General features: G+C 35.0%; 1 protein-coding gene and 1 pseudogene across 1 annotated transcript; both read left to right on the forward strand.

Annotated features, from left to right (window-relative positions):
* Positions 1–3,775: 3,775 nt before the first annotated feature.
* LOC120191121 (chaperone protein dnaJ 50-like) lies at positions 3,776–6,679 on the forward strand. Its single transcript, XM_039194117.1, has 10 exons — positions 3,776–4,000; positions 4,075–4,137; positions 4,236–4,302; positions 4,408–4,467; positions 4,652–4,702; positions 4,804–4,884; positions 5,317–5,429; positions 5,640–5,757; positions 5,885–6,011; positions 6,352–6,679. Exons 1-10 carry the CDS (start codon positions 3,879–3,881, stop codon positions 6,453–6,455), a joined length of 906 nt encoding a protein of 301 aa, XP_039050048.1. The 5' UTR covers positions 3,776–3,878; the 3' UTR covers positions 6,456–6,679.
* Positions 6,680–7,272: 593 nt separating this feature from the next.
* Positions 7,273–10,770, forward strand: LOC120190486 (annotated as a pseudogene).
* The last annotated feature ends 3,847 nt before the right edge of the window (positions 10,771–14,617 follow it).

Below are 14,617 nucleotides of genomic sequence, written 5' to 3' on the forward strand. Positions count from 1 at the left end.
GTTTGACCGGTTTCAACCGGTTCGAACCGGTTTGACCGGTCTGAATCGGTTTGACCGGTCTGACCCGACCCGACCGTTGACCCGACCCAACCTGACCGTTGACCCGACCCGACCCGACTGTTGACCGTTGACCGTTGACCGTTGACTTTCTTTGACCAAAACTTAAAATGGCTTTGACCGAGCATTAAACGACCGTTAATCTTTTCCAAGTATACCTATCCTGATAGTTTTCGACGTGCCGAATCCGTTTCCGTGGTCTGTTTTGTCAAATTCGAATCCAAAAGTCTCCAAATCTACGGTCAAAGTGGTTGACTTTGACTTTGACCAAGAATCTGAATTTTCAAAAAGTCATACTTTATGTTTTTCGACGTCCTGATTCCGATTCCGCAGTCTGTTTGGCCAAATTCAGACTCGAAATACCCCAAAATGATAGTCAAACCCGAAAAATGCTTATATACTTGAGAATTCTAGCTTTGAACAATTAAGTAAGATTTGGGGCTGATTAATTATTATTGTTTGAAGGTACAAGATACTCTCCGGATCGTTCGATAGCTCGACCCAACTCTTCTAGATCAGTTAAACCACGTATACCAGTATTCACTCGTAAGACTCGTAAATTTTATGATTTTAGAGATTTATTTATGTTACCCATTAGTAATATAGTGATATTATAAATTAGGTTCGAAAACTGTAGCAGAGCGTGGTGAACCAGCATCAGTAGATCCACGATTTGAACATATTATCGAGGTGTGTTCCCTATTTATTACTGAACTGTTTTATTTGTTTTAAAATGTGGTACACTGAATTCTTTGGTTTTCGTATTGTTGATGCACCGATTTAATGTGATGATTTATGGATTATGACTGTTATCTGATAATTGTTTTGAAATGGTATATGATTACCATGTTTATGGATTTATGGAATTTATAACACGGTGCAATTGAATTTTTGGAATACGAATTTATAAAGTACAGCTCTGATCAAGCTGGAAAATTTTACAGACCTAATGTGACTCTTAGGTAGGCTCTGCGGCCCTGAGATTATTCTCGGGTAGGCCCTGCGGCCCTAAGATGTGTTCTTAGGTAGGCCACACGGCCCCGAAATCTATCTTGGGTAGGCTCTCAGGCCCTAAGATGTTCCTTTAGGGTAACGTTTTTTTTTAAAGAGATTTACTGCAGTATAATTTTATGAGACTTATTGGACTATGATTTGTTTAGTGTACCTATAGTGATTTTATGGTAATATTGGGACACACTGAGCCTAGCTCACTTTTCGAAAATGTTTTCCCCCTTTCAGATACTGTTGGTTAATTACCCTGGATTGAGCACTTGGAGGATCAACATATCTCTTGAAGTATATTTGATTGTAATGTTTTTACCTTGCAAGTTGTCTTTATTTTGTTAACATGGACCTTATTTTAAAGTATGGTATTTTAATATGATGACACTTTTGCTATTACTATTCGGTTTATCGTGATTTGATTTTTAAGATATGTTTTAAATTAATTTATTACTTATTGGTATTATATTTACAAGTTAGGTTTTGATAGTATGATTTATTATAACTTCATGTCATTTATAATGTGATTTTACATTGATTGAATAACGGTTTCGGAAAAAAAAATGTCTTAAAGAATCATAATGTGAGCCACTAGACTTAGTCGAAACGCATAGGCTGGGTCTAGGGGGTTACAGAAGTTGCACAGGTGTTTTATTATGAATGAGGAGCATGTGATTCAAATTTAATCAAAAGTAGACTTAAAACAAACGAGGAATTGATGAAATTATGAAATCATGAAACAAATTTCAAAATCAAATTACTTAACTAAGAGATCGTTTTGATTTTTTATTTTTCTATTATTTAAAATTTATAAATTCAATCTCAACTCGAACTCAAAATCTGAATCCACTAACTATATAGCTAGAAGAAACAATAAATATTTGCTTGGTTGATATATATCATACAAGAAACCTTGGAAGCTTTGAACATCCTCTTGGACTTGTTGTCTGTATTCCTTAAAGCTAAAGATTCTATAAATCGAGGGCTTGCTGCAACTCTATCACTGTCTCATACGACGGGCAAAGAAAATACGCAGCAGAGAACCTTTCCTGTATTGGATTGGTCACCACACAACGTTGCACACTCTTTTGCTCCATGCCTGCACAATAAATAGCTATCTGCTAAATAATTAGCTCGAATCCACTAGTCACTGGTAATCTCAATTCAAATTAACCCTATAATATGAAATATGAGTTACCTGAAATAAATCTCTGATGTTGATGGGCAAAGCTTCGGGATTAGGTTTAACGGGCATAGTATTTTCATAAGGACTCAAACTCAAGATATGCTTAAGTGATATCAAGTTATTTACCACTTGAACCAAACCTCATTGATTAGCAAGTCATGTATTATTCCTGGGTCTTCTAATTCTTTTCGGTGCTCATGACATGTACTTGTATGCTTATAGTTGGGGCTAGATCAGTAAATCTTGGTAGAAAAAAAGGTATACAACTATACATCCACATGATGAAAAGAAGCCTTTTAATTTCATGCACTCAGTCCTTTTTCTTTGTTTGAAACGTTTTAGTATGTATTAATTTTATAGAAAATTATTGATATAAATATTGTGTAAATTTTAGTTATTGATGTACATTTTTGGGATGTTGTATTTTTATTGAATTAGAAGGATACAAGATGTGAATTAGATATTTGGTCAAGTAAGATGAAATTTACTCATTGTTATCCTTAGAAGTAAAATAATATATTAATGACCAACAATTAGTTGGTCCAGTGGGTTGAGATATTTGATCCTCATTAAATCTAAAATCAAGTTTGATTGGGTCATAAATAGGAGGCATACTCTCTCTACGTTAGTTTCTCTATCTATGAGACTTGAACCTAAGACATTTTTTAAGGGTCGTATATTTATTTTTTTGGATTAAGAGCTCTTAGTGTTTGATAATTATGAGGGGTTCGATTAAATTTGTAATGATATAATAGATAAATTCTCCCACCAATTTAAATTTCACATGTTAAAATGAATAAATATATATTCCTTTTATATTTTTTAGAATTATTTTTGAATGCGTCGAATTTCAATTATCAATACAATAAGTATATGCATATTTATAATTTAATATCCATGTTTTAATACAGTAATGTCACGGTGTTATCAATTAATGTTTAAGTTGATAGCTAAACTAATGAACGAACATAATTGATATAATATTGATACTCCAAAAACTCAATTAAAAAATCTTGAAATTTAAAAATCAATCTAAAACATCTACGATAATTTGAGAATGTTTAGTTGAATTATGCCTGGAAAGAGAAGTGGGCTCATGTTTAAGAACCCAGTGAGTTAGGCCTACGAATCCTAAACCATTTTATCCAAATTTTGGGCCCAAGCTTGCATCGTCTAATAGTCACAAGAATCATGATTTTTCTTCAATATAATTATCTATATTTAGTTTATTAACCAATTTATCTAAATCAAGTATTATAAAAAGTTTATTATGAGACGGTTTTTTTTAATTTAATTGGTTCGAACTATTAAGTTTAAAATTTTAATATCTTATCATACTAATCTAAATAAATTATAAACCTTAATTATATTAGAAAATGAGTCAATTAAATAATTTAAAAAGATTTTAAAAGAGTACTGTTTTTAATCTATAAAATTCTAAAACGAAATTTTATTACTATACTCTATAGTCGAATCAGGAATTGAATTAGTAAATTAGTTGACTTTGGGACACAAATAGATCAAAGGGGTAATGCATGTATGTATGTGTTAAATTTCAGCGAAGCAATCTGTTTTAATCTTCTAACTGCAGAAAAAGACAAAGGCTTTTCAAAGGAAAACAAGAGTAGGGAAAATGATGGCGCCACCGGCAGGTATACGCTGGTGCGCAGTCGTATTGACGCTCGTTGTATCTCTCTACATCTCACCGTCTATAGCCATTTACTGCGACGAAGACGATTGCTACGATCTCCTAGGGTCAGCTCCTTCACAATTTTTTCTCTCCATTCATTCCCCGCCCCCTAATTTTAACTCACTTTCATGTTTTATAGGGTTTCTCAATCTGCTAATGCCTCGGAGATCAAGAAAGCTTATTACAAGCTCTCCTTGAAATAGTGAGTTGTTCTTTTATGTAAAAAGAAGAAGCAGCTTCGACCTCTTTATTGATTTAATTGTATCTTTAACTATAATTTATATTTATTTTCATTTTTAGTCATCCGGATAAGAATCCTGATCCGGAATCTAGAAAGATTTTTGTGAAAATTGCCAACGCGTATGAGGTAACTACGATCCCTTGTCTGTCAATTTGCCGATTCTTCTTCCGCGTTCTATTGAATTTGAGATTTTCTATTTGTTTTTCCTATAATGTGTATTTTCGGTTACAGATTTTGAAGGATGAAGCTACAAGGGAGCAGTATGATTATGCAATTGCACATCCAGAGGAGGTGAATTTTTAAGTTTTTGTTCAAGGCATTTTAGAAATATATTATGCTTTGTAATGTTTAAACAATTAAACTGTGTTTTTCTTGTGGCTTTATTTATCCCCCTTGTTACTATCGTGGATCATTTGATTTCACTGCATTTTGCCTTACTCTGTAAAATTAATCATCAAATTGCTGTTTCATTTAGGTGTTCTACAATACTGCTCGTTACTACCGTGCATATTATGGTCATAAAACGGTGAGGATTGGTTTAGTATGTAATTATTAAGTATTCTTTCTGGTTTGACATAGGGTTTTGGATTTACTTGTTTCTTTCTGTTCTATATGCGTGCTTTGTAGGATACGCGTGCTGTCCTGGTCGGTGTTCTTCTAGTTCTTTCAGTGTTTCAATATTTCAATCGGTTGACCAGGTATAATCAGGTGAGTCACCTTAAATATCATATAAATTTTTCTACTTTCTGAATTTCTATGATTGGTGGACATGCTTGATATTGGTAGATAATATCACTTAGAAGACTGAACTTTTTGCAATATTTTCTTAGTATTTTACAGTGACATTTTGTCATATCTTCGAAAAGATATGCTACCAACTCAAGCTTAGCTTACTGTTTGTTACCTAAAGAGTAGAGTCAGCAACAGAGATTCAACTCTACTTTCCTCTCCTCTGCATTTTACAAATGCACCGAATGAAGTTCAAACAGCTTACTGTTAGTTATGACTTATGATAATAAAACAGCATCATACGAGAATTTTACAAGCATAAATGTTCAATATATGTCACATAGATATGCTTTCATTTCGATTCATTTGTCCCTTTATATGTTTCTCCTGCATTCCCATTTCTGGATTCAGGCTGTCGATATGGTTAAGAAGACACCTGCTTACAAAAACAGACTGAGGGCATTGGAACTTGAACGCAGTGGAGGGACCACTAATAAGAAGAAGAGTAACAGGCAAATGGACAAGTATGCCGCATTTACTTTTTTTTCCAGTTTTGGCTCATAAAATAAGCCTCCAATATTGTGGTTAGTTTACATTAGGCACAAAGAGCAGTTTGGTTTTGTTTACATTAACCACCACATGGAGCAATGTGGCTTTGTTTACATTAAGCATACATCGAGCCATGCACCTTGTTTTCCTTTTCAATAGAGATTACCCATATTTTGACTGTGAAGGAAAAAGGAGGAAGATCTCAGCAAAGAGCTTGAGCTGGACATTAAGGGAACTGAAAAGCCATGCATCTGGGAATTAATTGGTGTCCGTTTCATTCTCCTCCCCTACACTATTGGCAAGGTCAGAATACCACCTATTAAGCTAAAATATCCGCAATTTTGGGTTAAGATTAGTAATTTAGTGAATACCAACCTTATCTTAGTTTTTAGCCTGAAATAGGTTACTGACTAAATTTCTGCCTCTCCAGCTATTGTTGTGGTATGGCTGTTGGTTATGGAGATACAAGGTGAAGAAAGCTCCATATTCTTGGGAAGATGCAGCTTACTTGACAAGAAACTCCCTCAGAGTTCCTCTTGATGCTTGGCTAAACATCGGTAACTTTGCTTAACTTCCTCCATTTGTATAAAGCAACACATTATTTTTAGATATTTGAAGATTGATAGATGATGGAATCATACAATTGCTTATCACAGTAGGTATATTATATACTCACATGAGTGATCAACATAGTAATTAGGGGAAATGCTTTATTTCATCAAAGATTTGCATATTTCCATATGAACTCTATCGCTGCAACATCATTCCTGGGTATCTGTCAATGAAATGCATGCCATACAAATATTTCCTTCCATGGTTTGAGTCAAGGCTTCAGGACTACAACATATACTAATCAAAGTGCTGGTTTTCTCCATTTCTCTTATTCATGTTTCTTAGATGAATCAACCCAGGAAGATCTTATTCAGAGACGGTTATGGATAAAGTCCAACTTAGATAGCTATCTAGCAGAAATGCGGAAAGAGCACAAACGCAGAAGATAGGGAGATTTATCGCATTACTTGCTCGAGATTGTATGCGGAAACTTAAACATTCAATAAAAATAACCATGTTTTTCTTGTTTGATGATTTTGGTTTTATTTATACTTGAAGGAAAGAGGAGATGTCGCTGATTACCAAATTTTGATACCCAAGCATCCGAATCTAATTCTTGTAGTAGAGTGCCAAAGCTTTATCTTTTTATATTTCTAAATATAAAGTTTAGCTTGTTCCTTTTTTCTTGTATTTAAATCAAAAGTATTCGAATGCATGACCTTCTGAATATTATAATAATAATATCAATCGAGTTAATGTTTGATCGATATCATTGTTGTGGTGATGAAAGGTGAAATTGAGTGCAACATTAGGATTATGGTCTTTCAAGAAACTGGCTTATCGCTTCCGAGCGGACTGTATCTGGGCAGTGCATGCATTGTACCGCAAGGCCAGGCACAACATTCCCCCCCTTAGAATTAATTGTGTATTTTGAAATAATTTTTTATCACTAAAATTTTTAAAGATACAATGATCATAAAACTTTCTAAATGGTTGTAAAATGGCCATTAAATTTTACCAAATTATTATTAAATGATAACTAAACTTATCAAAATGTTATGAAATAATCTTTAAACCTATAGAAATTCATCTCTATTTTATACTATAATGATCATTTTATAATAATTTAATTGTTATTTTGTACTTTTTAAAATTTTAATGATCAAAAAGATTAAACCAACATAATTTAGTGTCATTTATGTATTTTTCCTTAATATAGTGATCATTTGTGTATTTTACACTTATTTACCAATGATCCCCAAAAGCCAGGCCAGAGCAAGAACGACACCACTCTCAACAGGGTACCGTTTGTTTCTCTGTTCCCATTGTTCCAGTTTCATGCACGAAACGCCACTTCGTCATCCATGCCTCGATCACGGGTCGGTAAACCCTTTGAAATAGCTCTGTCTTTTTAATTTCACGGTTAAAAAGTCATTTTATTTGTTAACAGATTGGATACTTGGTTGCTGTAAATAACAATCTCGAAGAAGACGCTTCACTCCCCAAGCTCCCGCTCTTTCACGGCCCCAATTTCATCGGCCGCAACGATGTTTCCGTTCCCGACAAGAGACTCAGCCGTAAACACACTGCTTTAACTTCCTCCCCTGACGGCTCCGCCGATTTACTCGTCGTAAAGTTCCATTTTGTTCTCTAATTTATTCCTCTCTCTCTCTCTCTCTCTCTCTCTCTCTCTCTGTGTGTGTGCGTTTGATCAATTCGTGCATTTTTTAGGAGGGGACGAACCCAGTGGTTGTTAGGTCCGGCGAGCTGAGAAAGAAGCTTGTTTCCCGCGAAAATGCAGCTATTAACAATGGTGATGTCATAGAGCTGATTCCTGGTCATCACTTGTTCAAATACGTATCATCATCTTCATCAAGTGGAAAGAAGAGAAGTTATGGTGAAGCTACTAGCGATGGAGAAAGCCCGAAACTTGCAGCAAAGAAAATGCGAAATCAAGTTTCTAAAAATGAAGCAAACTCTGTTAATAAGTTGAAGGTATTAAAGTAGAAAAAATTTGCTTATTTTTGAAGGGTTTGCTCTAATTTTGATAGAAAGAGGAGAAAGACAGTAGTAATAAAAAGCAGAACTGTGTTGAGGCTATTCGTGGTTTTCGGTTCTGAATGATAAGTTGCCGCATAAATTTCGTCTCTTGAAAGTTCAAGGCTTGCCGGCATGGGCAAATGCCAATTCTGTTTCTATAGGGGATGTGATTGAGGTAATAGTATTAGACATTAGTAATTCAAGCTATGCATGGCCTTGTTTTACTTTTCTGCTAGTTTGCTGCATATATTGCTTCTTGTATTGCTTATTGCATTGGTAGGGGGATGTCCTTCATGCGGTCCTCTCGAATTACATGGTGGATATTGATTGGTTACTATCAGGTAAATTCTCTAAACTCATCTCATTTCTGTGATTCCTGTTGTTTGATTATTAGTCTTATATATATACATATTTATCTTATCTGTTTTATACTTTTTGTACCTCTTTCATACATCTAAATCTGTTTCTGCATCTTGCCTTGTGTAGCATGTCCGAAACTTGCAAAAATTCCCAATGTATTGGTTATTCACGGGGAAGGCAATAGCAGGCTGGATCTTATGAAGGTCAGCTATAGGTCTAAATGTTTCTTTTAATTGCTGGAAGATTGACTTATACTCATGGAATTTCACATTATTTGCTGCACGTTATACAGAGAAGCAAGCCTAACAATTGGATTCTGCACAAGCCACCATTACCTATTTCATTTGGGACTCACCATTCAAAGGCAGTGCTCCTTGTGTATCCTAAAGGAATGAGAGTTATCGTTCATACGGCGAACTTAATATACATTTACTGGAATAATAAAAGTCAAGGTTTATGGATGCAAGATTTCCCTTGGAAAGATCGAAGTAAATCGGCAAAAGGATGTGGATTTGAAAATGACTTGGTTGACTATCTCAGCACATTGAAGGTACCAAAATTTAGCACATTTCGTGGATTTGCTCTTATAAATTACATGTGAAAAAACACGATTTTGATCTGCTCAGAGAATTTAAACATTTTTCCCCTTCACACAAAACTTACAGGCCGTTGTCATCGTGTATTATTTGTTAATAGTTGTAACAATATCTTCCTTTTCTGTAATTTTTGCAGTGGCCAGAGTTCACTGCTAATTTACCAGCTCTTGGAAACTTCAACATTAATTCCACCCTCTTCAAGAAGTTGGATTACAGAGAGGCAAAGGTATAATTTTATTTGTTGGAAGTTGTATTTTATATCTATATCTTCAGGTGTAATGTTACAGAAGGAACCAATTTTGTTTCTCTCTCATAACTATATGTGGGACACTATAAACTATTTGAGATCTTTCAGGTTCGACTGATTGCATCTGTCCCTGGATATCATACCTGTTCCAATATGAAAAAATGGGGCCATATGAAGATGCGTACTGTTCTCCAGGAGTGTGTTTTTGATAAAGAGTTCCAGAGATCTCTAGTTTATCAGGTATTGTTGGACTTCTAGTTATGTGGAGTCATGCAGTGATTTGGTTGAATTTAAAGCTCGGTTTCTCTGGGATCGAATTTCAATGAAATTCCGTTAAGCTGTTGGTTCTTCTTTTATGGTATTATGTATAGATTAAGAGCAGAAAGTAGCTGCTTATCTTTTGCTCTTATTGATGTCATATTTTCTTGTTCAACTTACTGTAGTTCTCATCCCTCGGTTCATTGGACGGGAAATGGATGGCTGAGTTTGCATCCTCTATGTCATCAGGTTATTCAGAAGATAAAACACCCCTGGGTTTGGGTGAGTTGTCGATAATATGGCCCACTGTTGAAGATGTAAATGCTCCTTAGAGGTACTATCAAGTAGGTTTCTCCGTGTTAGCATTATATTTTCTGCTTTAAACCAAAAACACTACTTCCGGTCATGTGAAGTTTCTTTTATATCCGTTGTTCTACCTTGCTTTCTAGGGTTATGCTGCCTGTAGTGCGATTCCAAGTCCGCTTAAGAACGTGGAAAAGGGATTCTTGAAGAAGAAGTATTGGGCAAAGTGGAAAGCAAGCCCTACTGGCCGCTGGTATGTCTGTTTCATCTCTGGTGAAAGATAGAGCTATAAAATATCAGTTAGCATTGTTGATTTTTAAGGTTTTTCATTTTGGTTGTTCCAGTCGCGCAATGCCACATATCAAGATGTTTACCTGCTACAACCGACAAAAACTGGCGTAAGAATTCACCCAGGCCTATCATGCTTTCAGAAACTTTTAGTTTTTAAGATTTGTATTTCCTTTTCTCATGCTAGTTGCTAAAACTTTCTCCATGTATGCAGTTGGTTCTTGCTAACTTCAGCGAATCTTAGCAAAGCTGCCTGGGGAGCTCTTCAGAAGAGCAATTCTCAGTTGATGATTCGTTCTTACGAGGTACGTACATCTGAAGTGATGCCTGAAATCCAATCGGATAGATATCGAAACCGAACCCATGAACATTATGTTTTTCTTTGTATAAACCTTTTTAGCTTGGTGTGCTATTTTTACCATCTCATATCAAAGAAGACAGTTGCGGATTTTCTTGTACAGCTAACGGAGGCTCATCCAAGGTAGATGGCTATTTCTGATTCAATTGCATTTTCCTATGAGAAACACCATGTGCTAAAGGAAAAGAAATAACAATTTCCATCGTTAGGGTATCGTTAAATCAAACTCAACCGGTAATTCCGTAGCAACGAAAACTGAGTTAGTCGCTCTTGCTTGGCAAGGAAGTAAGACACCGGAAGTAATATATATATAAGATATGTTTAGCAATAGTTTTATGAATTCATATTTGTTGCCGTGAAATGGTAACACGGAGATAATTGTTCAAGATGTATTCAAACTATGATCTTATTCTAAATTAGTTAAATTTTAAAATATTTTATGGTTCTCAAATTATAATTGTTCAAAATTAATCTCTAAATTTTAAAATATTTTATATTGGCCCCTAAATTCTGACCCGTTCTATATTTTATTTTGATTTTTTTATGAACTCTATCGGTTAAAACTTTTATTTTTGAAGATCCTAGGAAGTGGACTCGTGACTTGAAAAAATACAGAACCTTCAAAAATAAATTAAATTTTTTAGGTCATATTTTCCATCGTCATAACTAGGGGTGCACAAAAAATCTGAATATCCGAATATCCGAAAAAAATATCCGAAACCGGTTTTGGGAAAAATCGGTTTTTTTTTAACCGGATCGGATTTTTTTAAACCGGTTATTTTAACCGGTTTGGAGAAAAAAACCCAGACCGGTTTTTTAACCGGCTAAAAAACCGGTTTGAAAAAAACCGGTTAAAAAACCGGTTTTTATCCGAAAAAAAAAACCGGTATGGGTTTAAAAAACTAGCCGTTAATATAGCCGTTTGTGACCGTTTTTGACCGTTTTTTTCTTTAAAAAATTACTATTTTACCATCCTAAACATGTATAAATAAGTTGGGGATGTATTTGGTTGATTACAACTTTCTCAAATCTTATTACACAACACTTAAACATCTCTCAAATCTTAGTTTTGTAATTTTTTATTCATCATGAGTAACACTGCTGAATCTTTCGTCGGGGGAAACCTTGAAGTCGTGAGAGTGATCGAACACACTCGAAACAAAGATATTTGGGATCACTACGATTTATGTGAGATGTCAAATGGCTCGAGGAGGGCGCGTTGTAAACTTTGTCTAAAGTTTCTTACATCGGAAGGAAACACAACGTTGAAGAACCATTTGACAAAATCATGCAAGGCACTTCGCTCAAGATCGGATCCTAGTCAATCGAATCTTACACCGCAAGGTGGTGTTTTTGTTTACGACAACGAAAAATTACGAGAAGCGTTTACAAAGTTCGTGATTACAAAAGCATTGCCGTTCGACCACTTTGATGATGAAGATTTCACGACAACAATTCAACAACTAATGCAACTACGTTATACTCAAGTAAGTCGTACTACCCTTAGAAGAGATGCTATAAAAATGTGGCGTACGGCGAGGGAAAAAATGATTTTAGGATTCCAAGAACACCGTTATGGTGTGTCGCTTACATGTGACGTTTGGAGTTCCCCTCATAATACCGGAAATTCTTTTTTAGCCGTTACGTCACATTGGTTAGATCAAGATAATTGGCAAATGATGAAAAGAACAATCGCGTTTGAATTATTTGGTGAGCCGCATACCGGTGCTAATTTATTTACACTTTTAAAACGTGTAATTTGTCTTTATAAATTAGAAAATAAAGTTTTTTCTATATCCTTTGATAATGCATCGAATAATACAAACGCGGTTCCAAGATTGAAAATATTACTTTCACTGATTTTAGACGGTGCGTTTTTTCATACCCGTTGCGTTGCACACATAATTAATTTATCCGTGCAAGCCGGTTTGGAGGTTATTGAGCCAATTAGATTAGAATTTAAAACAATGATAAAATCGATTCTTTGTAACAACAACAAAAGACTAAATAATTATAAACGATTTTGTAAGTCTGTTAATAAAAAAGCTTTGGGTCCTAATTTGGATTGTCCAACTCGTTGGAACTCAACTTGGATGATGATGCATACTGCCTTAAGGCAAAGGGAAACATTGCAAACATTTCACGATCGGCTTTTCGAGAGGGGTCATGTCCCAGACATTTATCCGGATTCGAGTTGGGAAACTATAGCCAAAATAACCGATTTGCTTGAGGTTTTTAAAATGCAACAACTTTTTTATCCGGTGTTTATTACCCTACTAGCCCGTTGGTTCTTAATCAAATATTTTTGTTGGCTACCCGACTAAATGACTTTGAATTTGAAACCGAAGTTTTTCAAGAATTGGCTTTGCAATGAAGGAAAAACTTTTAAAATATTTTAAGGAGATTTCCCCCATTTTTACTTGTGCCGCCGCTTTAAAACCCAACGTTAAATGTTGGTGGGGTTGAACACTAATTGAACAAATTGCGTTTGCTTTTAATCTAACCGATGATGAACCCAACTTTGTCCAAAACCAAATAAATTATTTTAACAAATGTTTTCGAGACATGTTTGCAATTTATTTAACTAAATACGGATCAAGTAGTGTAATACACGATCAAATGAGAATGAATGCGGAATCATCTAGTAGACGTCCAAATAACATAAATTTGAATCTTTTTAACACTCTTGTAAATTCCCAATCCAAACGATCACGTACTACCACCCCAAGTAGCGAGTTGGGAAATTACATGTCATGCGATTTTCTATCAAAAATGACATTTGAAGAGTTTGAAAGTTTGGATATTTTGGCTTGGTGGAAAGAAAGGAAGCACAATTTCCGATTCTAGCCGCCATGGCCCGTGATTTACTAACCGTCCAAGCTTCTACGGTAGCTTCGGAATCCGCTTTTTCTGTTAGTGGCAGGGTTATATCACAACGGAGATCAAGACTAAGTCCCGAGTCTGTGGAAGTATGCATTTGTTTAAAGGATTATTTGGATGGAGCGGCTCGTAAGCAACATATCACCACCCTAGAAGATGCAATTGATGCCGATTTGGAAGCAAACTTACACATTGAAGAAGTCGAACTTGGAATATCCCCTCCAAACGAAGAAGGCGAAGATGATGAGAAGAGATGGCATGTAGTTTATTTTATAACTTTATTTCAATTATCGTAAACTTTGTTTCAATTATCGAACTTGAAGTTTTAAGTATTTGAATTTATCGAACTTGGAAGTTTTTAAGTATTTGAATTTATCAAACTTGGAAGTATTTAAGTATTTCAATTATGTTGAGTTAATTAAGTATTTCAATTTATCGAACTTGAGGTTTGATGCTTTCTCTTTGATTCTCTCTTGATTCTAGTTGCTTGATGTTTCTTGTCTTTGATCAATGACTTCTAAGCTTGCTTAAATACACCTTGAATCACTTCTGAACGTTAGTGATAATTAATGAAGATAATATAGCCGTTTAAATGTGAAAACATTTAATAAAAATGCTTAGAGCGTGGGGGAATCAGTACCCTCTCATAGGGAATCGGTTCCCTAAGTGTAAAATTCAAATATTTCGACCGTTGAATAGGGGGAATCGGTACCCCTATGGGGGAATCGGTTCCCTCTGAGCATTCTGGAAATCTCGGAGCCAAACCATTCAGTGAGGAATCGGTACCCCCTTGGGGGGAATCGGTTCCCTATGAGCAATCTGTAATATTAAAATCGGTTTTTTTATAACCGGTTTTTTAAAAAAACCGGTTTTTTTTTAACCGAAACCGGTTACACCGGTTAGGATATCCGACCCTCCAAACCGGTTAGAAACCGAACCGGTTATTTTATAAACCGGTTTTTTTTCTATGGGAAAAAACCGGATCGGATAAAAACCGATCCGGATCGGATTGAAATCCGAATTATGTGCAACCCTAGTCATAACTTACAAAAGCAGATTAAATCATTTTACAGAAGTCACAAGTTTAATTTCCAGTAAAGTTATATGTTAATGGAATGATCAAAATGGAATGGAACTAGTAGCTTAAGGATTGATATAAAATATTTTAAATTTTAAGGATCAATTTAAAATGAAATCGTTATTTGGGGATTAATATAGAATATTTTCAAGTTTAGAGATTAATTTTGAATAAAATTCTTAATTTAATATTAAGATAAATCG

The sequence above is a fragment of the Hibiscus syriacus genome, unplaced genomic scaffold, assembly GCF_006381635.1.
Source record: "Hibiscus syriacus cultivar Baekdansim isolate YM2019G1 unplaced genomic scaffold, ASM638163v2 tig00004111_pilon, whole genome shotgun sequence".
Classification (NCBI taxonomy): Eukaryota; Viridiplantae; Streptophyta; class Magnoliopsida; order Malvales; family Malvaceae; genus Hibiscus; species Hibiscus syriacus.